General features: G+C 46.1%; 1 protein-coding gene and 1 long non-coding RNA gene across 2 annotated transcripts in view; one reads left to right on the top strand and one right to left on the bottom strand.

Moving 5' to 3' along the window:
- Positions 1–9,025: 9,025 nt before the first annotated feature.
- Positions 9,026–11,021, top strand: LOC119376028 (uncharacterized). Its single transcript, XR_005180485.2, has 4 exons — positions 9,026–9,097; positions 10,037–10,121; positions 10,763–10,889; positions 10,967–11,021. It is a non-coding gene; the product is annotated as an uncharacterized LOC119376028 (long non-coding RNA).
- A 5,331-nt stretch (positions 11,022–16,352) lies between these two features.
- Positions 16,353–27,403, bottom strand: part of LOC119376027 (uncharacterized) — a 91,319-nt gene continuing 80,268 nt past the window's right edge. The window contains exons 10-13 of the mRNA XM_037646020.1: positions 23,629–23,823; positions 20,824–20,970; positions 18,596–18,742; positions 16,353–16,503 (exon numbers count right to left, since the gene is read on the bottom strand). Coding sequence (XP_037501948.1) covers positions 16,353–16,503; positions 18,596–18,742; positions 20,824–20,970; positions 23,629–23,823 — 640 coding nt within the window. The remainder of the gene's footprint in view (positions 16,504–18,595; positions 18,743–20,823; positions 20,971–23,628; positions 23,824–27,403) is intronic.

The following is a 27,403-nucleotide window of genomic DNA, read 5'->3' on the forward strand; positions in this document are numbered from 1 at the left end:
AAGGTTTCTCTTAGACCCCACCAGTACCAAAACTGAACAGAGACATACTATCCGTCGTCTCACACGAGAACACGAAGGAAAAGAGGAACAACTTATGGCAGATCTACAGAACATCTACATCCCCCAATCGCCGCCACTGTAACATAAGGACTATACAGGCGAAGCAAACCCCAAAATGGACCAAAACTTTGAGGCAGCGGAGATTAGGGCGGTGCTCCACAAATTAAATGTAAAATCAGCACCGGGACCCGATGGAGTCACCAACCGAACATTGCGTAACCTGGGTGATGAATCCATAGAATTTCTAACTGGATATATCAACAAATGCTGGACAGAAGGGGCAATACCCGACGCGTGGAAAGAGGCTAGGACAATCCTTATACCGAAACCAGGCAAACCAATTGACAAAATTAATCTACGACCCATTTCGTTAACGTCATGCGTAGCCAAACTAATGGAGCACGCATTCCTAAATCGAGCCAACAACTATCTTGAGGACGGTGAACACTACCCAGACACGATGATAGGCTTCCGTCGTCACCTATCCACCCAAGACGCCATGATACAGATTAAACACCAAATAATAGACAACCCCACAAGATCCACACGAGCCATACTCGGCCTGGATCTCAAGAAAGCATTTGACAATGCGGCACATGCAGCAATTCTCAGTCGCATAATGAGCTTAAACATGGGTTTAAGCTGATGAACCAACAGGAAAACAAGAATCAGCTTAGGAGGCCTTACATCTGATCTCCAAGAACTGGGCTGCATAGGCACACCACAGGGCTCCGTAATATCACCAATGCTCTTTAATCTAATCATGATTGGGCTACCGAAGGAGTTAGATAAAATCCCAGGAATAAGTCACTCTATATACGCGGATGATATCACAATATGGGTCAGTGATGGCAGCGACGGCTACATAGAACAGAGACTCCAGGAGGCAATAGGAACAGTTGAGCGATACCTGGAAGGTATAGGACTCAGATGCTCACCAGAGAAATCTGAACTTCTTCTCTACAGGCCGATAATGAGAGGCAGACCACCCAAATCACAGGAAAACAAGCGGCAATACGAGGAAATTAGGATTCATACACGGGAAGGCACAACCATACCGATAGTCCCAAAAAATACGTGTACTCGGATTAGTCATCGAGGCTAACGGCACCAACGGCGAGACCATACGCAGGCTAAATGCCAAAGTCACGAATGCGATGAGGCTCATTCGCAGGGTCACAAATAAACACCAAGGCATGAAAGAAGCTCACGTAATCCGCCTAATACAGGCCTTCGTAATAAGCCACATAATTATGTAGCAGCATATCACAACTGGCAAAAAGCAGAAACCAACAAAATAAATGCGCTCATCCGGAAGGCCTACAAACAAGCGATAGGAATACCAGAGTATGCGAGCACAGACCTACTTCTTCAGCTAGGAATACATAATACACTTGAAGAGATAGCGGAAGCTCAGCGCATATCCCAGCTTGAACGGCTCACAGCAACCAAAACGGGAAGAAACATAATGACAAAATTAGGAATCATGTACCATGCACAACATGGTATCAAACATGACATCCCCAATACACTCAGAGCTAAGATCGTCGCGAACCCGATACCGAAAAACATGACCCCTATCGCGAACGCGGCCCGCAGAAGACACAGAGCCAATGTACTGCTCAAAGCCCACGGCACAAACAGTCAATCTCTTTTCGTAGATGCTAGCCCATACCCTGAACACAAGGCCCACACTGCTGTCGCGATTGACACGTCGGGCATGTGTATTAACGCGTGCACTGTCAGAACCAACAAGATAGAGGAGGCTGAGGAGGTAGCCATAGCCATGGCTATCACCTCTAACAAACACAAATTCATACTGAGTGACTCGCAAGTAGCTATCCGAAATTTTACGCAAGGACGGATTTCGCAACAAGCCCTCAGAATCCTCGTTAATAGCCAAGAACTAAAGAAAGTAGATGAACCCAAATACCTAATATGGTTCCCGGCGCACACAGAGACTGATACCTCCAATCCGAACGAGATGGCCCATGAGTTGTCGCGAGAATTAACCCGCCGCGCAACCCGAACGGACCCCTCGGTGAACATCCCCGGCGGCGCCGACGTACCACACAAAGACAGATTTACAAGCTACACAGAATACACACAACACTACAGAGAGAGAGGCGCGTCTTCCCCGCACCTCACCCGAGTCTAGACAGGAAGCAAGCATCTGATTCATTGTAGTACTTGCGCGAGAACAAACGGGGACGAAGAAAGGAGACACACGGACAAGCGCAGGATTGCGCTTGTCCGTGTGTCTCCTTTCTTCGTCCACGTTTGTTCTCGCGCAAGTACTACAATGAATCGTTCCAACTAGGCCGGCTAGCAGTTTTGCATCTGAATTCCGACAGCTACAAACAAACTCCTACCCAAACCCTGTGCACCTCCACAGGAGCTATCCACACCTATACCCGGACAACAAATGCAAACTATGCACAACAGAAAGGGCTTCGTATAAACAATACTGTGGGAACAGGGCTGGGCAGAGATACTCAGAAAAGTATTCCGGAATACAGATATCGAATTACATGAATTGGAAGCCTAAAATACAGATACTGAGATACATTTGCCTTTAACGTAACGGGATATTTCGGAGATACTTTTGCAATGAGACGAAAAAAGTATTCCGGAATACAGTTACAGCGATACAGATACTGGAATACTTTTTTTTATTTCAAGGATGCTCATACTACGCAAAGACACCTATTAGTGCAGCATAATGTTGTAATTAAAGTTACAGCGCATCGAAACGTTTAGTTCATTTATTTATTTATTACAGTACCCTCAGCGCCATTAAGACATTGCAGGGGAGGGGGGGACAAAGTACATAATTAGTAATAATGACATAATTACAAGTATCAATTCCAATAAAAATACACTATTTCACAGCAACAGTAACAAGGATTGGACACCGAAATCGACATACTTGGCGAACAAACTAAGCTATGCTAGAAATAGCACACTTTAAGCAAATCACTCGAGTCACTAATGAACACCAGTGAATTGAGAAAAAGCACACATTTATTTTGAAGATCTCCTTTGCTGAGAAGGTTGCTGTGTAGGCTTCTCAAATGGGCTGTCTTCTAACATCGTCGGTTCAGCCTCAGCAATAGACTCACGAAAGAAAGAAAGTTTGTCTACCGCTGAAAGCGAGCACAAATTCGTGTTATAGTGAATAAATACCGCCTTCAACGCCGGATTGCCCTGCAGCGTGGTGATATCTCTTCCCGGGTCATCTAGATACCGAAACACTTCCGCCCTCACTTGGGTTGTTCTGACTGTTCAGAATCGGAAGTCGGTTCCCATCTTCGGAATCCTCAGCCGTCTGACCCTGTCGGCTTCAATGAAGCTTTCACCGCCACCGACGCTACCACCCCATTTCAAAAAGCCGCAACAGGCGAACTCGGCTCCGGCGGTGGGGGAGCCTGCTACCACAAAAGACCGTTTCACGCATGTTCAATTAAGAACGCACCCTGACATTGGAGAGGTGGCTGAAAGCGCGTCAAAGATAGCCATCTTCTAGACACTTCCGCCGCGACTACGGGAACTGCTTTTGGAAGTGCCGCCGCTTTGGAAACTGAACGGACGCGAAGCATTGCAAAGCCTGTTCCAAGGCGGTATCCGCGCGGGGGGGGGGGTCGCGAAGTAATGGCTTGCCACCCGAAAAAATTAGGTGTGCTGTACTGACCTTGAGAGACAGCGACTTTCGTCGGCAGAGGCCGACAACACTGCCCCCGCGATTCAGCTGTCCGCGGCGTCGCGCGCTTACCACATGGACCATTCTGTGCTTGAGGGGAAACGATCGCCGCCCTATCTGTCGGCGACCGGCGGCGCGCCTTTGCTTGTCTTGGCACGAAAAAGAAAAAAAGAACATCATTCCCCCATTGGAAACACGCCTCAACTCATTTCCGACACAAAAAAAACAATGTAACGAGATACCCGTGTCCTGCATAGTATCGCGATACAGGCGATACATCGTAAATGTATTTCACTACTGAGATACAAATACATTTTCAAATGTATCTCGATACAGAAATACAGATACTCAAAAGTATCTCTGAAATACTATCGCGATACTCTTGTATCGCGATACTGCCCAGCCCTGTGTGGGAATGCCCCAACCTATCAACAAGTTCTCCTGAGGCCCTCCGGGAGCGGTGGCGGCTAGTGCTGCTCAGCTCGGAGGTCGAAGACCAAAGATGGGCCATCCAGCAGGCCAGGGGCTATAGGAGACAAGGTCTCCTGGTGTCTACCTGTGCGGTCTAGCCCGGACCACAAACATGCCGGATCTCGTAATAAAGTTTATTCACTCACTCACTCACTCGGCTTAGATTTGAATAAATACGGTACGACATTTGCGAGACACAGTTAAGGTTTTCCTTAACTGTGTCTACCCCACAGTTACCACAGTTAAGGTTTTCCTTCCTCAAAAAACTCCGGAACATGCAACTGATGCCATCAAGATTTCAACTATATCAAATTATTTTAATGTGCAGATACTTGCAAAAGCAAGCAGACAACCTTCACGGATTCGCACAAGCACACGGAGACAAGGAAGAGATACGAGCGCAATCTAACAACTGCTTTATTTTTTCGAAAACCTTCACCTGACACCCCTTCGCTCTGTGCGATTTGGCCTAAAAACCTTGTCAGAAGCGCACATGGCACATCTCGTGATCACATGCCTTATCATACAGATCACAACAGCAAGATTTCTTTCTCAAGCAAAGCAACGGAAAGGTGGCTAACACATTTTTCTTTTAGGGCGAAGCTCCTTAAGGCGGCACCCTTCGTCCCTCGTCGTGCTCGTAGTAGTGAGTAAAAGTCTTACCCTTTGACCTCCAAGGTGTGCCGGTGGGAGATTTCTCCTGTGCGTTGTTGAACAATAAAAAATTCGCAGCGTGCGCGTTAACTAAAAGCCGAATTCTTCTGTCTCTGTAGAAGTGTAGTGTTAGCTAAAAGCCGACTTCTTCTGTCTCTCATTCCATTAGCAGCCATTGTTTACCTCCAAGGTAGTGCCTGGTGAGATTTCTCCTGTGCGTGATTAACAATAAAAATTTTGTTCAAACGCCGTTGATTGATGAAATAAACGAAAGACGCCATGTTTTGTAAAACAAAACGAAAGAACGCCAGATGTTTCTAAAGCAAAACGAAAAAGACGCCAGCTGCTTAACGAAAGACGCAAGGTGTTTTCTAAAGCAATGGTTTTCTAAACAATGAAAATTCACAGCGTACATGTAAAATTAAAGTGAGCTGCAAGTCGTCATAACTCATCGAACCTTTAGTATAAACGCGCCCGATCTCACGTCGGTGATGGTGTACTGGGCAGAATTCACGGAAGATTCACGGTTTACCGATGAACCTCCGCAGCTTCGCCCACTCATCATCATTCACTCCGTGGATATGCTGTGATTTTTGCTTGTCAATCTAAAAGGCCTCCACTATCTTCCCCGAAGTTTGATTGCGTTGCTTGTATTCAATGGTGGTGCTACTAAACAAGGCGTGCATGAGCACTCATTGCAATGCAACGCTAAACGTGTGTTAGGGCGACCTTTCAGACTCGACATATGTTCTCTTAGCCTGGTGTTTATACATCTGCCAGTCTGCCCTACGTACACATGAGCACACGTCAAAGGAATATTGTACACTACATTGTTTGCACATTTAACAAACTGGTGCTTGTGTTTAACACCACAGTAGCCTTCCTGTACACTTTTCAGTTTCTCACATTTCTGGTCAACCAAAGCACACACACCTCCGATTTTGTTCTTGGCCAAAAACACACCTTAACTTTGTAATTTCCAGCTACCTTTTTTTATACTGTGTGATACTCGTTCAGGGTCTCGTTCTGGCAGACTTGATGCTTTCAGGTGGTATGCGAGGGATTATTGGTCAGCTGCCAGCTCGTAATAAGTTCACGTGCTACGTGACGCCAACAGGCAGAAAAAGAGTGTTCCACACTCGCCGTCATAGCCACTGGCGGCGCTGACTGACGCTCCCACGTTAAAAATGCACATATATGCACTATAAAGTGGACGGGGGGGATGGCCGCCGCGGTAGCTCAGTTGGTAGAGCATCGGAGACGTTATTCGAAGGTCGCAGGTTCGGTCCCTGCCCGCGGCAAGCTATCTTTTCGTCCACTTTTCTTTATTCACAATTACCTTACATTTACTACAAAAACATCCCCTATACTTTCCTCGGCATTATTGTCTGTTAGTTCTCATTAATATTGTGTATAACAAAGAAAACAAGCCCTTAAAATTAACACTTCTTTCCTTCACTCATAGCGAGGGTCTCGTTCTGGCAGACTTGATGCTTTCAGGTGGTATGCGAGGGATTATTGGTTAGCTGCCAGCTCGTAGTAAGTTCACGTGCTACGTGATGCCAACAGGCAGAAAAAGAGTGTTCCACACTCGCCGTCATGGCTACTGGCAGCGCTGACTGACGCTCCCACGTTAAAAATGCACATATACACACTATAAAGTGGACGGGGGGGGGGCGACGCGGTAGCTCAGTTGGTAGAGCATCGGACGCGTTATTCGAAGGTCGCAGGTTCGGTCCCTGCCCGCAGCAAGCTATCTTTTCGTCCACTTTTCTTTCTGCACAGTTACCTTACATTTACTACTAAAAACATCCCCTATACTTTCCTTGGCATTATTGTCTGTTAGTTCTCATTAATATTGTGTATAAGAAAGAAAACGAGCCCTTAAAATTAACACTTCTTTCCTTCATTCGTATCGCCATATAGATATTTTCGCTTGCGACAGGTAGTTCCTGGCTGGTATAATTAGTCCGTCAAGTATAAATTACTTTTAGCAGATAAAGGACAGCTGGTCCTTCCTTTTCATGTTCCGTCATGTTCTGTAAAAATTCAAATTGATACGTCCTCCCGTGCTTGTCTGTTTTGTGTCGAGCGAAAGCTTGCGAAGCTGCAGCGGGCGTGGCTCATGCAGAGATGAAGTGCACTGGCCGGCCTGTGGGGCGAAGGAGCACGAGTGTAGAGGCTGCATCGCTTGGGCAGCAACTGCCAACTTCGACAGACATCATTATGCGGCTGATGTCTGACGTGCTGCGCTCTCACCGCTAACTTTGTGGTGAGGCGACACGACAGCCGCTTCGCTCCCTAGAGCGGCGATACTACTTTGCAGCAGCATCTTGTAGAGTTAGGCGAGATCGCATCCTAAGGGAGTTAGCTGCTACCCTTACTTCATATAAGATTTCAGTTGGTTGCTATCGCAATCGTTGCTTCGCTCTCTCGGCCATACTGTGGCTCTTTTATCTGTGCCATTAACCTGTATATGCCGAAATCGGCGTGGGAGGAGATTACTGTAGGACGAGCATGACTGGCGGGTCATAGAAAAATGACAACAGTCATCATGATGGTATAGTGATCGTTTCATTATTTTCGTATACAGGCTGTTTCGTGAAATGTGTCGAAAATGTTAAAAAATGCGGGACACGGAATGTTTTCTCGCTGCCTTCATAATTATTTTTTTGTAGTGGCAGTCATCTTAAGACGATTAGGGACCAAAAGTCACAGTTTCGCCGCAAAGGCGAAGCAATGAATGTGTTAGCAAAAATTGGAATGCCACACGAAGAACGACAAGCAGATCGATACTTGCAGCGCGCTGCTGAAGCACAACGAAGGACGCCCGAAAAGACGCACAGGCATATGCACAGGGCAAGCGTGAACTAACAACTGTCACAGTTGTTGCGTCTTTGTGCTTGAGAAATGCGCTGAAAGTGTCGACAATGGAGAATCAGACGCTCTTAGATATTAGATGCGAAGTATCTTATGGCGGAGTTCAATCCGGTGGTGGTGGTGGTGGTGGTGTGCGGCGTGACCACCTTACTGCGCATGCGCATACCCTCTCTACTCACTCTCTCCCCTTCCGCTCTCCCCTCCCATCTCCCCTGTCTCCTCTCCACTTTCCCTCTCCCCTTTCCCCCTCTCCACTCTTCCTCTGAAACGCGGGCTAGACATGCCGAAATTCTGCGCAACGCCGCGATTAGCACCAGCGCATGCGCGTCCCCTCCCCCTCCTCTCCTCTCCTACGCTGCCCCCCTCTCGCACGCTTGCCGACTACGTTCCCCGCTCGCCCTGTGAGAATTAACGGCCAGGCTAGAGGGAAGACAAGACGCGCGTAGCGTTCCTCTTCGCGTTCCACGACGCGAGGTCGGTAGCATGCCCGAAGAACGCCAACGGAACACGATCGTGCAAGTGCTCCGGCTTCGCATCGCCTCATGGTCCCCTTTAGCAGGAAATGGTGTAATTTTTAAATGCGAAGCATTTCTTAGCGAACTTCTGCGACTTTGAGCGTATCTATCTATCTATATCTATCTATCTATCTATCTATCTATCTATCTATCTATCTATCTATCTATCTATCTATCTATCTATCTATCTATCTATCTATCTATCTATCTATCTATCTATCTATACTTCTATCTATCATCTATCTATCTATCTATCTATCTATCTATCTATCTATCTATCTAGCCGCCTACGACTTTGTGCTCTCCTGGTCGCTTGGTTAATCGAATGTGCACCAAAATTGGTATGGCGTAACATGACTGTATGACGAACATAAATGAGAAGTCATAACATGAAAATCATGCGCATGTCAGGGAGATGCTTTAATCACTAAGCCACTGCTGCAGCATAAAATCAGTACTAGTACAGTGAAACGTTGCTGCAGATTAGTGGTTAAGATTTATGCTAGATTCGGTGATTTATAAGAAGGAGCAATATCTGTATAAACAAAATTTATGGATAGCGTTTAGACACAAAATTTCAACATTTAGAACCTGCATAACTTTTGGAATGTATTTTGGAAATTACTACGAATCTGGGTACAAGCTCATGAGCAGCTTCATTACTGCAATATTTAGCATTGTTTCTTCCTACTTTAAGTACAGGGCACCTCTGGTATTAACGTAGATCATGGAAGCAAGGCTGACAAAAGGCAAGGAAGGACAACCCAAAAGTCTTCAGTTTGACAAAACATTCATGGATTCTGAATGGAATGTTTAGGTGAGTAGCATTTCCTGGCTGCATTTCCTTGAGGTAGAAGTATTAATACAACGGACCATAGCAGTTGTCCATCCTACTACTACAACAAACGAACTTCACATGTTAAAACTTCTGGCTAAAGTCTAGCCTTATAAGTGAACCAAAATAAAGCCAACATTCTAAACATTTTTTGGGCAGCTTGGTTCGCTCTATGCCCGAGTAGCTAATGCTGGAGATGCCAATTGTGCATTTTCCAGGAGTTCTGTATGGATGCACAATGTTGCAAATACAACGTAGCCTAAAGTTATTTTGCTGGCCAATGTTGCTATGAAGACACTTCGAGAGGGAAATGTTGGTTTAGAGCAACATAGAAACCACGAGGGATAAACTAATTAGGCCTGTGCCATTTTGTTCTCGGACATTCTCCTTATAACTTTTCTACTGTTAGATTACTGAGGGGTGCATTGATTACTTTGTCATCTGGATATCTTTCCTAGCCGCATTAGTTTTCTACCTCTTATTGTTAAATTTACGTTCACACAGTATTGTTAGCGTCGTCTACCTACTTCGTTTTCATTACACTCATCAGAAGTTGACAGTAGTTGATGTGCAGTGGCTGAGAACAGCTGCGTTGCCTGTTTAGAAGGCAAAATGTTTTGTGGACTTCATGCAATGTAAATAGGCGGTTATCGTTTAGCAACTAGACTGCAGATGAGGCATATGTCAAATATCTATTGTGACTGTGCCCCAAGCTTAGTTCCCCTCGAAAAAGTGGGAAAATTGCAATTAGCAAAAGTGTCAGGTATAGAGCGACTACTTATGCAATGGTATTCACTGCATACTTACAGGAGGCATCAGAGAAATGGCATTGGAGAGTTTTTAAATAAAAATTTATAGTGAAGCTATGAGCGATTTGAAATTTTGTGATGATAACGTTTTATTTTTTGAATCACGAGACAGCTTCAGAGGTTGATGGTGAAACAAAAAAAGTGAAACACTAGGGTGGTCCTAACAAGGAGTTGGAAGAAAACGTAATGTTCAAATGGTAAGTAATAGAACATCTGTTAACGCTAAGACATGAAAGAATAGAACTGATAAATAAATTCATTTGCTTTGGCCATGGAGTTCCATTAACTAAGCCAATAAGAGTGAAATAATAAAGAAGCTAAGAACCCGTGAAATACACTTCGCTGGTACTCATAGTCGCGGCTTTCCAGTATCTGTCAGGACGAAGGCTTGCACAAGCTATGTCTTGCCAGTACTCAACTATATAGGACAGGATAATACATGCATTCGAGATTAAATGAAAATTAACATGAAAGGGCCGGAAGAGAACCGAATAAATTATGAGAAAAATGCTGGTAATGATATAGTCGCTGAAAGCAAGAAAAATATATGAATGGGAAGTGCATTAAGTGTAAATATAAACAGATCGTCACTTTGGATGAAGGTGTGGATTCGAAGCAGTAGCAAGTGTTGTAGGGAGACACGAAGGACACGGGAAGCTGAAATTATGAAATATAGAGCGCTGAGGCTGGTGCAGCTACTTGGTAACGGTTTATAGAAGGAAAGTTGGAGATGCCTTGTTTCAGAGCGGACATGTTAAGGCTGATGATAGAAGTAAAGCACAGACGGAGGTACTCAGACAACTGTCTCTTTATAACCGATTTATTCTTTCATATAAAGGTGCCGTGAGAAGATCATTGTCTGAAATCACTCTACTCTTTCAATTCTATATTCTGCTGTGGCCGCTCATTACATACTAACAGCCTGAGTACTGTAGGTTAAACCTCCATTGCCTAAACGTCCCATCGTAAGTAGTGTTATATAGTCTCTCCACGAAGAGCACAATATTGTATTGTCTTACGCTCTTTTGTTTTTTTTTTGCAGATTTGTGAAGACTTAAATAAGTACAAGATGGATCAAACTGTTACAAAGAAATTATGATAATCTTATTCTTTTGCCTGGAATGGATATATGCCAAATGCAGAATCCAGGTGTGTGGAGAACTTTAATAAATAGCAGTATTGCCCCTTTCCACAGCATGTCTTCCTGTCAGCATATTTACACTTCACATTTTAAAGCGGTGCCCCAATCCAAGCATGCAGTTTTTAGGCTTTGTCTGAGTGCCATAGGTACCTGCATGGCAGAAAAACAGCAGAGCTGCAACTGTGTAAATCAGGTCGAACGAATTTCACACCATGAGGTCGCTTGGGCATTTAATAACGAGAATACTTTTGTGTACATTACAAATCACCTAATTTGACAAATCTGCATGAGTTCCGTTCCAATAATAAGGGTAGACAGTTGCCTATACGCAAAAGAGATGTTAGTCTTCATTTTGCACTGCTAATCTAGAAAACCAGCAAAATGTCATGCTCATTTCACAGGGCCTGCCAATATTACGGCTTAAAGGTTAGAAAGTCAGAAAATGTTGGTATGCATGTTTCATAGTGCACTCCATCTTTACGGTCGGCTACAACACGAGAAAACGTTGCTGCTGAGGTTTTACACACCATTGTGTAACGATGAATATACACACCACTGTGTAAGGACGAATAACGATGAATATACCGTGTAACCAGCGTATATTTAACGGCTTAAACACTAAAAAACACAAAATTGGCGCAACGTAGATTTTACTGGTTGTGGTCTATTTTTACTTGTTAAGTACTGTGGAGTGAAAAAACAGTGGCTAGATTTTTTCTACACGATATCATTATATAGACGGCATGCATACCGTAAACTTGAAATACGGGTCACAATTTTTTTACGGTAAAAGCTTGGCAGCATCAGCTCCCAGTACTTTCACCGTAAAACTACGGTGAATTTTTTACAGTGTGTATGGTCACGCATTTGACGTAGTCACTGACCACCACGCCCTTTGTTGGCTATCCACTCTTAAAGACCCGTCTGGACGTCTTGTTCGCTGGGCCCTCAAACTTCAGGAGTAAGACATCCGCGTTATTTACAGATCCGGTCGCAAGCACACGGACGCTGACGCCCTTTCTCGCTCACGGGTATCGGATGACGGTGCTCGCCTATCTGCCCTTGAGCCTGCACTTGCATCACCCGCCCTACGCAACATAACGGCGGAGCAACGGAAGGATCCCTGGATCAGTGCCCTCCTCGGCATCCTTTCTGACCCTGCCACCTCTTCCCCGTCTCGTGCTTTCCGCGCCAGGCTACCAACTTTTGCATCCGGAATGACCTTCTTTATCGACGCAACCACCTTTCCGACGGGCGCAAATGGCTTCTTGTGATACCCCGCCATCTCCGAGCTGTTATATGCGATGCTTTCCACGCGGACCCACAGTGCGCGCATGCAGGCCTCTTCAAGACATACGCTAGGCTTCGACTGCGCTTTTATTGGCGCGGCATGTATAACTACGTGCGGAAGTTCATTCGCTCGTGTGCTCAGTGCCAACTACGAAAGTTACTGCCGCACAAGTCTATCCGTCGCAACCTCTTCCCTTTCCTAGTCGACCCTTTGACCGTGTCGGCATTGACATATACGGACCGCTGCCATCAACTCTAGGAGGTAACCGCTGGATTATCGTTGCGATAGACCAGCTGACACGATATGCCAAAACAGCCGCACTGCCGACTGCCACAGCCCGTGACTTTGCAACATTTCTGTTGCGACATTTCGTTCTGCGCCATGGTGCCCTCGCGAGCTCTTAAGCGATAGAGGTCGTGCCTTCCTTGCCGACGCTTTGAACGCACTACTTGACGAATGCCGAATCGTGCACCGCACAAGTACAGCGTACCATCCGCAAACGAACGGCATGACAGAGCGCTTCAACCATACTCTTGGCGATATGCTATCAATGTACGTCGCCTCCGATCATTCAAATTGGGACCAAGTTCTCCCTTTCGCCACCTACGCTTACAATACTGCGGTACAAGCTACTATTACATTTTCCCCGTACTTTCTTCTATACGGACGAGAACCTTCTAATACGATTGACACCATTCTACCATATAAGCCTGACCAGTCCGAAAGTACCCCTCTGTCCGAAGCTGCCCGACATGCTGAAGAATGCCGCCAGCTTGCCCGCTCCTTTTCTACCGAGGACCAGTGGCAGCAGCAATCGGTCAACCTGGCGACCGTTCGGCACCAACGTTTCCCCTGGCTCTTTGGTATGGCTTCGGGTAACCGCTACCGCACCCGGCCGCTCCGCAAAACTCGTTGCCAAATACTCGGACCATACCGCGTTGTAGAGCAAACGTCCTCCGTCAATTACCTCGTGGAGCCCATCACGCCATCGACAGATCTACGCTATCGTGGCCGCGAACTTGTCCACGTCTCTCGCATCAAGCCGTATTACGATCCAATCGTTGTGTCCTCACCCTAGCCACCAGGATGGCGCCTTTTTCTGCGGAGGGCGATCTAGAGAAGAAGAGTGGCCTCAGCGACATTGCTCTGCGGCCTCAGCGGCATCGCCATCGCGTGAGCTCGTGGTTGCTGCGCTTGGCCGAACGCTGCTGTCCGCTGCTTGTTCACACGCATTCTCTGCCAATAAACCTCTTAGCACCATTTTGTTTTACTGCCTCGATATTGCACAACAATGTCTCTTGCTGAATGTTAAACATCCTGTCGTAAAGTTGTATCTGAGAGTCGAATTTACATTCCAGTTTTGTACCGAAACCTTTACTGTTATGGCGCAGTCATGTTACAACGCCTCCTGGGTCCAGTCAAGCTGCTTACGGCAGCTTTTAGCCCCGGAGGACGTTTCAAGTCTGTTACTAGAAGAATAAAGGTGAAGATTGAAAAGGCCAGATGGATCGGGCCAGGCATTCGAAAATGTGGTCTCATTGGTGATAGCTGTCACAGACGGACATAAATACACAAAAACGCTAGTAAAAATTTGGGAAAAAGTCCTTTAACACATGCCTTCGTGAGCTCAGAGTATTTATATTTGAAAGAATAAGATTATCGAGTGAAACATAATCATAATAGCTATCAGTAGTGTCGACGACATTTTAAACGCAGCGCAGAACTTCTATACTACTAAATTTCACAGTACCAAGTGGAGCCACATATTCTTTTTACTGAGAGGTTTCGTGTAGAACAAGATGCCAGGAGTCGTGAGGCTTTCTATAATATATATATATATATATTTATATATAAGAACGACAAGCAGATGAAGTAACATTTATTATGGCAATAGGCAGTTAGGGAATATGTGCTTGATCCGTTCATGCGAAGCGTTTCAAGTTGATCTTGGAAAAGAATGTCAACATTGTAATCATAAAAACGGATATTTAAAAGCCGATAAAACCACAGGGCTATTGCTTCGTTCTCGCAATATGCAAAATATATAAGGCTATTTTTTAATAGAATCAGTTCAGCATTCGACCGACATTAAACAAACTAAAGAAATTTGATAATGAAGAGATTTAATATTTCGCAGCCCACCCATAAGGAAATCGAAAAACGGCAGAATATAACCGGTGTCTTAACTAGATTTATTTGATCTTCAGTGATTCCACTCTTGCGCCAACTGCGCCAAAGTGCGCCAAATTAGATTTACTTCGCCATCCTGATAATATCGACGTAAATTTCGCCAAACTGCGCCAAAGACTCGGGTTTGGGGCCGTTACCGTCGTCAATCGCCCTGTCAAAAAATGCCGCTTAATATTGGTGTCTCCAGTCAGAACCAGGAGCTAAGATTATTGCGCTAAATAAACAGCGCTCGCGCGTGCGTCCCAAATAAGCCATGGTGCCATGCTCGGTGCCGACGCAGCTTCGGCTGTGCAAGTTGGCTCGACGACACAACGTGCCCTCCGCAGAGGACGCCGACGCAACGCCTCCTCTAGAGCAGGCGTTGGCCAATCGGGAGCGAGACAGTGTTTCGGTGATTTATCGGCGGACGTCGTTTGTTCCAAAAGCGCTGCTGACAGCTCGTTTCAGGCGTCGCGCTGCACGTATTTAAAGCAATGTTCAGTAATAACTACACGCGTGCCGCTAAAATGTCTGTCTCTTCTGTTTTAGACATCGCGGAATGAAATCTGGGAAAACTAGACACATATATATGGAACAATATCGAATTTTACGAGCTTAGCGTCCGTGAACGGTAGGAACGCTTTGACACTTGTCCTCAAATGTACTTTATCCATGGATCTTCATCCAGAAGAGCATTTTTATAATTTTCTTCCACCAGCACATCCGGTTGTAATCGCTCTTGCGGTAAATATCAGCTAAAAGGCCCCGCGCTCTGGAGCTCCTGAGCGTTACGGCCCCAATTCGAAGCAGTAAAGCTCTCATTTGGGCTAGTTGTGCACAGACGAACACATAGTGTAGGGTTGCGCGAAAAACAAGGACGAAGGGAAGTGGACAGGACGGGCGCAGGATTTGCGCCCGTCCTGTCCACTTCCCTTCGTCCGTGTTCTCTCGCGCAACCCTACACTATGTGTTCACCAATTCGAATGTTTTTTACAGTTCACAAGTATGGCTTGGTGGGCTAGTTGGTATTGCATCTTAAAGGCTACAGCGCACAAAGACGGGGACAACAGAAGAAAACACAGGACGAAGCGCCATCCTGTGTTTTATTCTGTTGTCCCCGTCTTTGTGCGCTGTAGCCTTTAAGGTTTTTTACAGCTTTTTAGAGCGAAAGCTGTTATGAGATCACAACAAGGGCCGTTTTTGGCGCCGTAGTTGTCCGCCGCCACCGCCGCCGCCAGTGTCCGTAACCGCTGTCGCGCGAAATGAAAAAAAAAAACAACTATATAACCCGGATGGAACGAGGTTCGAACCTGGGCCCTCTGCGTGGGAGCCCAGTATTCTACCTCAGAGCCACGCCGGTGCATGAAACTGCTTCGCAAAAAGACCCTATGCAGGCTTCATGTCGGGCAGGAACCGCATTAACGTATGTAATGTAGCCTGGTAGAAGAGTAAAATGACAACCAGGCGTCACACAACGCAAATTCTGTAACCTGGCGTCAAACAATGCTAACTGCGCAACGAGTGGGTTGTTGAATGCTTCCAACCCATTACAAAACGCTCTGACACAATTATTCATCGTCATCAGCCACAGCATCAACAAAGTGCACATAATGTCTGTCACGGATCTCCGGACCACAGCTGGCCAGAAAGAACGGACGAGGCGAGAGCGTTACACACAACTATTTAATTACAAAAAAAAGAAAAAAAACACACATTGTTATCCCAAACCACTGCAAAAATTAAAAAGGAACACAAAAAAATAGCGCTAAACACAGTTATCAATTGAGGAACGGAAATAAAGAGTTAAAAGTACGGAGCGTTCATCGCTTACACCATTCGCGGTGTTCTGTCCCAGAGGCGAGGCGTTGCGGAGGCACAGGCGTGGAAGTCGGCGTCCCAGTCGATGTCCCAGGCTTTAACCGTGGCCGGATGCGGACTGGCGTTGTAGACGAGGGTGGGCAGCACCGGGTTCAGTGACCTGGGCGTCGCAGGTCCTGGAGATGGCCAGCGTCTCCCGGGAGGAGAATCTGGCTCGGTCGAAGCCTACGGAGCGGTGCCGTAGGTCGGTGCGCTCGGTGCACAAGCCGATGGCGCGTCCTGGGCGTTGCTGGTAGTCCCAGGTCCGTGGACGTGTCTTCGAACCGGCAGTGGCTACGGTGCGATGCCGTAGCACGAGGAAGAGCCGGAGCGCCCGGAACACAGGCCGGCGACGCTCGTCCCCAGCTGTCCAAGCTCACGCGCTGCCGTTCGAACACCCCAGGCCCCCTCTGGCCACGTCACCTTCGTTTTTATATGCCCCACTTCGTTTTCCTCTTCTTCTATTCGTGCGGTTATACGTCATGCTGCACTTGGCATCTTCCTCTTCTTTGATCACTTTTCTCCAGTCACATCTTATATGTGACAATGGCCCCCTCCTTCAAGAGTTTTCTCCGGAAGAAAACTGCTTCAAACCTCCGGTACCTTGACACGAGTAACAATCCGATCTTTTCCACGATCTGTCTTGTGCTAACACTAGAACACCACCACACTCCTAATAATCTTATCACTGAGCAGTTTCTGGGACACTTCACCAATACACTAGGATCACTCACAGTCAGTGCATGTTCAAAATAGCTTTGTAAGCACACGATGGTTAAGTCAACACCAAACTAGGTTTGCTCTATGCACAAGCTAATTACATCATCACAATTCCTTTTCTAGCGCATGACAAGTATCAATTCCAAATTCGTTTTCTCCTCCTCACGCTGCGCGTCTTTCGCGACTTTCTTCCGCGTCTTTGTACTGTCCGTCGTTGCGAACGCTTAGTACAAACGCTGCCTTTATTCCTGCTCTTAACGATCATGGAACGCCTCATCCACACGACTTTTCTAGGGTGCGTCCTCACTACGTAACTACGGCCGAGCTTCTGCACAACTCTCTTAGCATACAGGTATCTCTGATTAATTTTCGGGGCGTTCTTTCTACAATGCTTTGACTGAGCAACACCGCAAGTGTCAGCCAAGCCAATGAAACTCTCACTCTCCAGTACTGCTATGTCTTGCGTATGCCCTGTGCTTTTTTCTTCAAGACGCGTATCTTTCAGCGAACTGCTGCTCTCGATTTCTGCGACCCCAGTCAAAGCAGCGACCGTTTCTTGAGGTCCCTGATCATTATCTTCGGCGTGCCGTTCACTACCCACTTCATTACTCGATCTACAAGCCACATCTGAGTCCACTTCTCTGGTTTTGCTAATTACTAGTCCATTTCCTTTCATACAGCTCCCATGCTCGCTAGTCATTTCTTCTACCGAATCACAGCTGTGAACATCAGGCTTTCCGCATTCCCGCAGTAAATCCACCTTTGGAATTCCTATGTTATCATCTGTGGCCTTTGCCAACCTCATTTTGTGCTCCCCATCTTGACCTAAGGCTGTCCGCTCACACCAATGCAAGTTAACAACCAGGTCTTCTCGTCTGTCGTCCAAAGGAGCAATCACTTTTCTGGGACAGACTCGCGTCGATCTTGGAGGTTCTGTCTCTGCTATGGAGCCCCTATCATCTGTGCTCCTCTCGCAACCTCGCTCTAAAGTCTGCTGTTTCCGCAGAATGAACTCCTTCTCGAGCTCAATCCTCCTGATTTCGCGTTCCTCCTCTTCGCGCCTTTTCTCGCGCCTCTCCTCGCGTGCCTGCGCTCGTTCATCTCTCAGCCTCTTTTCCTCGCGATCATAGAGGCGTATTGCTTCTTCACCCGACAGCCCAAGCTTTACTGCTAACTCTAAAATCTTCGTCAAGTCCATCCTCCCTGCCGAATAGAAATCCGTGAGATCCACAACAAAAAATAAGAAAAAGGATCCTGGCAGGCTCGCCACTTATTTTTGTCACGGATCTCCGGACCACAGCTGGCCAGAAAGAACGGACGAGGCGAGAGCATTACACACAACTATTTAATTACAAAAAAAAGAAAAAAAACACACATTGTTATCCCAAACCACTGCAAAAATTAAAAAGGAACACAAAGAAATAGCGCTAAACACAGTTATCAATTGAGGAACGGAAATAAAGAGTTAAAAGTACGGAGCGTTCATCGCTTACACCATTCGCGGTGTTCTGTCCCAGAGGCGAGGCGTTGCGGAGGCACAGGCGTGGAAGTCGGCGTCCCAGTCGATGTCCCAGGCTTTAACCGTGGCCGGATGCGGACTGGCGTTGTAGACGAGGGTGGGCAGCTCCGGGTTCAGTGACCTGGGCGTCGCAGGTCCTGGAGATGGCCAGCGTCTCCCGGGAGGAGAATCTGGCTCGGTCGAAGCCTACGGAGCGGTGCCGTAGGTCGGTGCGCTCGGTGCACAAGCCGATGGCGCGTCCTGGGCGTTGCTGGTAGTCCCAGGTCCGTGGACGTGTCTTCGAACCGGCAGTGGCTACGGTGCGATGCCGTAGCACGAGGAAGAGCCGGAGCGCCCGGAACACAGGCCGGCGACGCTCGTCCCCAGCTGTCCAAGCTCACGCGCTGCCGTTCGAACACCCCAGGCCCCCTCTGGCCACGTCACCTTCGTTTTTATATGCCCCACTTCGTTTTCCTCTTCTTCTATTCGTGCGGTTATACGTCATGCTGCACTTGGCATCTTCCTCTTCTTTGATCACTTTTCTCCAGTCACATCTTATATGTGACAATGGCCCCTCCTTCAAGAGTTTTCTCCGGAAGAAAACTGCTTCAAACCTCCGGTACCTTGACACGAGTAACAATCCGATCTTTTCCACGATCTGTCTTGTGCTAACACTAGAACACCACCACACTCCTAATAATCTTATCACTGAGCAGTTTCTGGGACACTTCACCAATACACTAGGATCACTCACAGTCTGCATTGTTCAAAATAGCTTTGTAAGCACACGATGGTTAAGTCAACACCAAACTAGGTTTGCTCTATGCACAAGCTAATTACATCATCACAATTCCTTTTCTAGCGCATGACAAGTATCAAATTCCAAATTCGTTTTCTCCTCCTCACGCTGCGCGTCTTTCGCGACTTTCTTCCGCGTCTTTGTACTGTCCGTCGTTGCGAACGCTTAGTACAAACGCTGCCTTTATTCCTGCTCTTAACGATCATGGAAAGCCTCATCCACACGACTTTTCTAGGGTGCGTCCTCACTACGTAACTACGGCCGAGCTTCTGCACAACTCTCTTAGCATACAGGTATCTCTGATTAATTTTCGGGGCGTTCTTTCTACAATGCTTTGACTGAGCAACACCGCAAGTGTCAGCCAAGCCAATGAAACTCTCACTCTCCAGTACTGCTATGTCTTGCGTATGCCCTGTGCTTTTTTCTTCAAGACGCGTATCTTTCAGCGAACTGCTGCTCTCGATTTCTGCGACCCCAGTCAAAGCAGCGACCGTTTCTTGAGGTCCTGATCATTATCTTCGGCGTGCCGTTCACTACCCACTTCATTACTCGATCTACAAGCCACATCTGAGTCCACTTCTCTGGTTTTGCTAATTACTAGTCCATTCCTTTCATACAGCTCCCATGCTCGCTAGTCATTTCTTCTACGAATCACAGCTGTGAACATCAGGCTTTCCGCATTCCCGCAGTAAATCCACCTTTGGAATTCCTATGTTATCATCTGTGGCCTTTGCCAACCTCATTTTGTGCTCCCCATTGACCTAAGGCTGTCCGCTCACACCAATGCAAGTTAACAACCAGGTCTTCTCGTCTGTCGTCCAAAGGAGCAATCACTTTTCTGGGACAGACTCGCGTCGATCTTGGAGGTTCTGTCTGCTATGGAGCCCCTATCATCTGTGCTCCTCTCGCAACCTCGCTCTAAAGTCTGCTGTTTCCGCAGAATGAACTCCTTCTCGAGCTCAATCCTCCTGATTTCGCGTTCCTCCTCTTCGCGCCTTTTCTCGCGCCTCTCCTCGCGTGCCTGCGCTCGTTCATCTCTCAGCCTCTTTCCTCGCGATCATAGAGGCGTATTGCTTCTTCACCCGACAGCCCAAGCTTTACTGCTAACTCTAAAATCTTCGTCAAGTCCATCCTCCCTGCCGAATAGAAATCCGTGAGATCCACAACAAAAATAAGAAAAAGGATCCTGGCAGGCTCGCCACTTATTTTTGTCACGGATCTCCGGACCACAGCTGGCCAGAAAGAACGGACGAGGCGAGAGCATTACACACAACTATTTAATTACAAAAAAAAGAAAAAAAACACACATTGTTATCCCAAACCACTGCAAAATTAAAAAGGAACACAAAAAAATAGCGCTAAACACAGTTATCAATTGAGGAACGGAAATAAAGAGTTAAAAGTACGGAGCGTTCATCGCTTACACCATTCGCGGTGTTCTGTCCCAGAGGCGAGGCGTTGCGGAGGCACAGGCGTGGAAGTCGGCGTCCCAGTCGATGTCCCAGGCTTTAACCGTGGCCGGATGCGGACTGGCGTTGTAGACGAGGGTGGGCAGCTCCGGGTTCAGTGACCTGGGCGTCGCAGGTCCTGGAGATGGCCAGCGTCTCCCGGGAGGAGAATCTGGCTCGGTCGAAGCCTACGGAGCGGTGCCGTAGGTCGGTGCGCTCGGTGCACAAGCCGATGGCGCGTCCTGGGCGTTGCTGGTAGTCCCAGGTCCGTGGACGTGTCTTCGAACCGGCAGTGGCTACGGTGCGATGCCGTAGCACGAGGAAGAGCCGGAGCGCCCGGAACACAGGCCGGCGACGCTCGTCCCCAGCTGTCCAAGCTCACGCGCTGCCGTTCGAACACCCCAGGCCCCCTCTGGCCACGTCACCTTCGTTTTTATATGTCCCACTTCGTTTTCCTCTTCTTCTATTCGTGCGGTTATACGTCATGCTGCACTTGGCATCTTTCTCTTTGATCACTTTTCTCCAGTCACATCTTATATGTGACAGGTGTTTACCGGCTACCAACGGTTCTCCACAAAATGACGAAAAATTGCATAGTGGCTGGTGCTCTACTTCACAAAAATTATGATGATTTATAGCGTAGTGGGTTCCTCGCAAGTGAACTTCTATTGGTTGCCAAGGAAGCCCATATGGCTCGATGATCCATTTCCTCAGGGCCTCAATAAAGTTAATTCCCTCTCTCCTTTTCTCATGTTAACGTATGTTATAAAGCGTGGTGGGAAAGTTCAATAACCACCGGGTCCCACACAATGAGAATTACGTAACTAGTGGGTTGTTTAAAGCTTCCAACCCATTACAAAGGGCTCAGCCATAATTCTTCATCGTCACCGTCGCATCAACAAAGTGCACATGATGCCATACAGATGGTACCTCGCTTCTCCGCAGAATGACGAATAATCTCGTGGTGGGTGCATCCCAACTTCATAAAAATTATGATTTACGACGTTGTGCGTATACTGCTAGTGTACTTGTATTAGTAGCCACAAGAGAGCTTATAACGAGCTCTAGGAATGGCACTCTTCCAGCTTTCGCTGTGACTCCACGGTGCGTTTGGCTCTCGTCTGTGAACGGTTCCATGTTCGCAGTCGCAGGTTCTTGGAAAGACGGCCTTTTGTTGCTTGTTATTAGTCTGCCCGTCTGGCTTCGGCGTTCTATCGCTTTATTACATCAGGTGCTTCGATGTAATTGCAACTTGCTTCTCTATACTCGGGGACAACTTTCTGTGGCAATGAAGGGAAAGCTACAGAGCTACAATGCACGTATCCTACCGCTAATGAATGTAGTCCTACAATTGCGTCTGTATTTTCTGCGTGAGCTTTATAAAATACTCCTTCATTTTCTACATGTAGCTTTTTGAGACGGAACGCAGCGCACATAAGCGAGATATTTGTATTTCTTTTACTTTATATGGTGTCACTTTGCGTTTTTTCGTGCGTGAAAAATTCGCGCCTTTTACCCGTACCTTAGACGCTAAGCAGCGTTTGCGTCGAAATGCAACGCTAGCCATCACTTTCCACGGCGTTACGAGACGCGCGCCAAACCGGACTCCCTCGCGCAGCAGTACATGTGCACACGCTCCGCCCCCGTAGCTTTCCCTTCATTGCCAAGAAAAGTTGTCCCCGAGTATAGTGTACTCCAGGATGTAAAATTAGCTGCTCCCGAGTGCTCCGAGATGCAACACTGCCTGCTCCAAAGTGCTCCGAGATGAAAAGTTTTGCTATTCCAAAGTGCTCTAAAATGAGAATTTTGCTGCTCCGAAAATTGCTCTAAATCTGAAGTCCTCGGTAGCATCACCGGATCTTGTATAAACACGAAAGCTGTTTGACGCACGGGCACCCAGACACGCTTGTTAAAAGCTTTGCTGTCATCGACACCCCAGGATCACAGGTTTCGTCTCGTTTTTCCGCCTTAAAGACCCCGTTGAAGAGGTATTACGTAAGTGGTTGGTATATAAGTGGAAAAAATTAAAGCCATATTTTATTACTGTGCAAAGTAATCTGTTATGGTGGTAAAAAATGCGAAGGTAGAAGTATGGCTGTGATGTCGTTAGAAAGGCCGTTCCATTCTGTTGCTGTACGAAAAAAGAATGTTGCAGCACACGAAAAGATATAGCGCGCCTGACAGGAGGCTTGATGCGAGGTACTGTTGGCCTTAATATGACGTGCTCATCCTAAGAAACAGCATTCCTGAAAGCAGTAGGAAGAAAAATTCCGTTAGTGACGTGGCGTTCCACGTACACACACAAAAATAACCCAGTCATTGAGTCAGGTGATACCAATATTAAAGGAATGTTTTTATATAAAACAGTCAAAAACCATAATATTCTAAAACTAATGCATTATAAAACGCACGCCTTTTACGATCTGGTGCACTAACACCTACATGGATGCGTGCGGAAGAGCCAGGAACAAAGATTTACTATTGTCCGAACTACGTGAGTTTTTATTAGGGTGTTAAACAGCGTCGCTTAACCCAACGTTTATGAAGGGTAATTAACCGTCGGCTGTGCAACATCGCCTTTGTTCAAGGCGTTACGCCAACACAAACCAACGGCAACTTAACGCTGCCGTGTTACACCGTGCTGTGTTCGTGCAAGGGACGAGACGGCGGCTATCCGCTGCCGGCACTCTGTTGTTCAGCGGCGGCAACTGGGCCTCCACATCGAAGCTCTGGGGAGACCGAGGTGTCCTCGTCAGCCGCATTTGGCCGAAGCCTGCGCACCCAACCGCCTTGCGACGAGCCTTCTCCGACGGACGATTCGTGGCACGACCTCTGCAGCATCCCATCAGCTCGGAAGGCGGCTCCGATGTTGGGTCAACGGATGCAGACGCCTCCTCGATGCCTCGCATCACTCCACGCGCAGTGGTTTCCGCCGCTGACGCCATCTTGTTATCTGCGGCTGCTTCACTGCCGTATCTTGAAACCGAGAGTTCGTAATAATGAGGTTAGCTTTCAGAGAACGTGAACGCAGCTTGAAACACAACTACCTCGCTCACTTCTGAATGATGTAGATAGTGTAATCATCTGATCGTTTGAAATAGCGGTCCAGGCCTAAAAAAGGTTGCTTATACGCAGTAACGGCAAGAGGTGCATATAGGTGGTGGTAGAAATGAAGGAATGAACTTGACACGAGGAGCTAAGTTAGGACATTATTGAAAGGCCTTCTGCTCAATTCTCTGCAGTGGTTGTGATCATAGTCTCATCTAAGCAACAAACTTAGATTACGTGCGTGATGCGTTCCTCTGAGCCCCTGACAAAGTACGCAAAACGTGAAAAAATTAGCGTCATGATATGTGTGTACTGCCGAACATGTCTCGGGGAACATGACATAATATGAACAAAAAATTAAGGCTGTTACTGTTACGACGAAAACTGCGCGAAAAACCGGGTACAAGGAAAGCACACTTGTGCGAGCACACTTGTGCGCGTGCTTGTATTTCGTGCAGTTTTCGTCGTACTGGATTACCAACTCGGCCAACGCTCAGTTCTTCTATTACTGTCTTGCGCCAAGTGCTTTACTAAAGTATTCTCGCTAAGAAAATTCTCAACACTCTCAATGTTTACAGTGCTCATGGCGTTTTTAATGCTAGCTTGTAGAACTTTTCGAAGTTTGATAGCTTTTGTCCACTTCAATCTTCGCTCTCTTTTTTGTGCTAGCGAAGATGAATCTCAAAGTTGATTGACTCCACTGAGACATTATTCTCCAAGAAATTCCCGTAAGATGTATATTTTCGGAGTAAACCTACACTTATCCTATAGAGCAGGAGTCGGCAACCTTTTGAGGCGGTGGGCCGAGTTGCATAAAGCCGACACGGCGGGGGCCGCACGGCGAAGGGGGGGGGGATGGAGCTTTGCGGTCAAAGAGAAAACTTCGGCAAATTGACAAAAATGTAGAAAAGTGGAATAGAAATACAGAAAGATGTTTATTTTCAGCATGCGCATGTCACAAAGTTCCAATTTACAAACATAAGTTACAAGTAAAAACGCCATTTGAGGTCAAAACTGCCATGTCGGCCTTGGATACAAAGTGACAAAGCGAGGGGGGGGGGGTATTCTGACGTCGCACCGGGGTCCGCATAATACTACCCCGCGGGCCGCAGGTTGCCGACCCCTGCCATAGAGCATTCGATAACTGGACAGTACGCTTTGTAGGAAATTCTATGGCTGACGTACTTCTTACATGGTTTCAATGTTTACAAATTATCCAAGAGATGACAGTTTCGTACCGAGAAAGACATTGCAGTAATATTTACTGCTTTTAATACTTTGCGCTATCACAAATTTGTATTATAGATTGGAAATATGGTGCGAGTACACCACACCGATTTATTGAGAAAAAACAACCACCAGGAAAAGCAAGACACGGCAATGTTTCTTTTCTTTCGATTTCACTCGCGACATGTTATGGCTCCTTCATAAAATGTATTGATGAGAAATAAACGTTGTTATATTATTATTATTATTATTATTATTATTATTATTATATTATTATTATATTATTATTTTATTATTATTATTATATTATTATATTATTATTATTATAGCACTGATATCAGACAACAGCCCAAGGCGGTTAGGTCATCCAGTGCTTTGTCGCTGGATGAAATCTTATCTGCGAATGCATTAAGCGCTTAAAACCATCCTTATCATGTGGACATCCCCTCCGCCATACTAAAAGCTTATGGTAGTATATTTGTCCCAGTACTGACTACGATATTTAATAACTGCCTGGACACTTCCACATTTCCTAGCATGTGGAAAACTGCTCGTGTTTTTCAAGTATTTAAGTCGGGCTCTAAAACAGATGCTTCTAATTATCGCTCGATTTCTCTACTATGTGCTACATCAAAGATCTTCGAGCTGGCTCTTCACAACATATTGTCTTTTAGTGTGAAAAACTAATTGATTCCTAATCAACATGGTTTTCTCGCTGGCCGCTCAACTACCACAAATCTTGCTAGTTTCATGACGCAGATCTCCACACCTATTTCTCAGAGAGGACAGGTTGACGTAATTTACTGTGTCCTGAGCAAGGCTTTTGACGTAGTCAGCCACACTGATTATGGTTAAACTTGCGCAGGGTTGACCTGTCAGTTGTGAATCTCCTTCAGAGCTATCTGCTCAATAAATATTATGTAGCCGTAAATGGCCAAACGTCTTCTTTGTATAAAGTGACTAGTGGGGTCCCTCAAGGTTCGGTGTTAGGCCCACTACTATATTTAATTTACGTTAATGATGTTTCTTTTGCCATTCGTAATTCTTCTTTCCCCTTGTATGCCGATGACATCAAGATTTTTAAGGAAATTCATTCAGTTAACGACTGTCGCTTGCTGCAGTCAGACTTGCGCTCTTTTTCCGAATGGTGCAACGGTAATAACCTTTCTCTGAATACCTCGAAGACAAAATTCATGTCTATCACTCGCAAAACATCTAGCGTGTCATTTCAATACTCTGTCAATTCTGTGTCCTTATGCAAGGTTTATGAGATCAGTGATCTTGGTGTTGTTGTTGACAGCGCGTTAAACTTTTCTGCTCACGTTAAGCGTGCTGCTATGCGGGGCCTTCGTTCTCTCGGATGTGTTTGCAGAATATCTCGAGAATTCAGGTCTCCCATGGCCCTCCACTAATTGTACACGGCAATATGTCTTCCACAACTTGAATATGCGTCCGTGATATGGAATGGCATTGCTCAATCCAGCGGTAACACCATTGAACGAGTCCAGAAAAAATTCCTCAGCATATATAACCATCGCTTTGCTAAAAAAGACTGCATCTCGTTCAAATACTGCTGAATTATTATCACTGCCATCACTTCACTGCCGACGAAATCGTTCTGATCTGTTATTTCTTAACAAGCTAGTCCACGGTATCATATCCTGCCCTGTACTTCTCAATTCTGTAAATTTTCGAATTCCGCGTAAGTTAACCAGAGAGAACAGACCGTTTCATGTACCCGCCTGCTTCTTCCCACACTCTACCGGTCACAGAATACAAAGTCTCTATAATGTTAATTTTCTTGATCTTGACGTTTTTCATAGCCCACAATCATTGTTTTTATCCGAGCTTTGCACTGTTTTGACATAGTGTGGCACAATGTACAAAGTCTTCCTTTCTCAGTCTTTCCACATAGTTGTATATATGCAATCTAATTTTTTATTCCCCATCAATATTTATCGTGTTGTCTTATATTACTCCTCCCCTTTTGTGTTCATTTCTCTTTGTCTACGTGTTTTTGCTCTTTTTATTTCTGAAAACTGTTGTATTGTATTGTTTATTTTTATTGTTTTTTTGCGTGCGCCAGCACAAAGACCTTACGGTTGTTCCTGGGCACGTTAAATAAATGATTGATTATTATTATTATTATTATTATTATTATATTATTATTATATATTATTATTATTATTATTATTATTATTATTATTATTATATTTGCACTGAGGTGTTCCTAGTAAAAACGTGAACCAATGTGCATTTGACAGGCCTGTCTATTGGCATT

This window comes from Rhipicephalus sanguineus, unplaced genomic scaffold, assembly GCF_013339695.2.
Source record: "Rhipicephalus sanguineus isolate Rsan-2018 unplaced genomic scaffold, BIME_Rsan_1.4 Seq1071, whole genome shotgun sequence".
Lineage (NCBI taxonomy): Eukaryota > Metazoa > Arthropoda > Arachnida > Ixodida > Ixodidae > Rhipicephalus > Rhipicephalus sanguineus.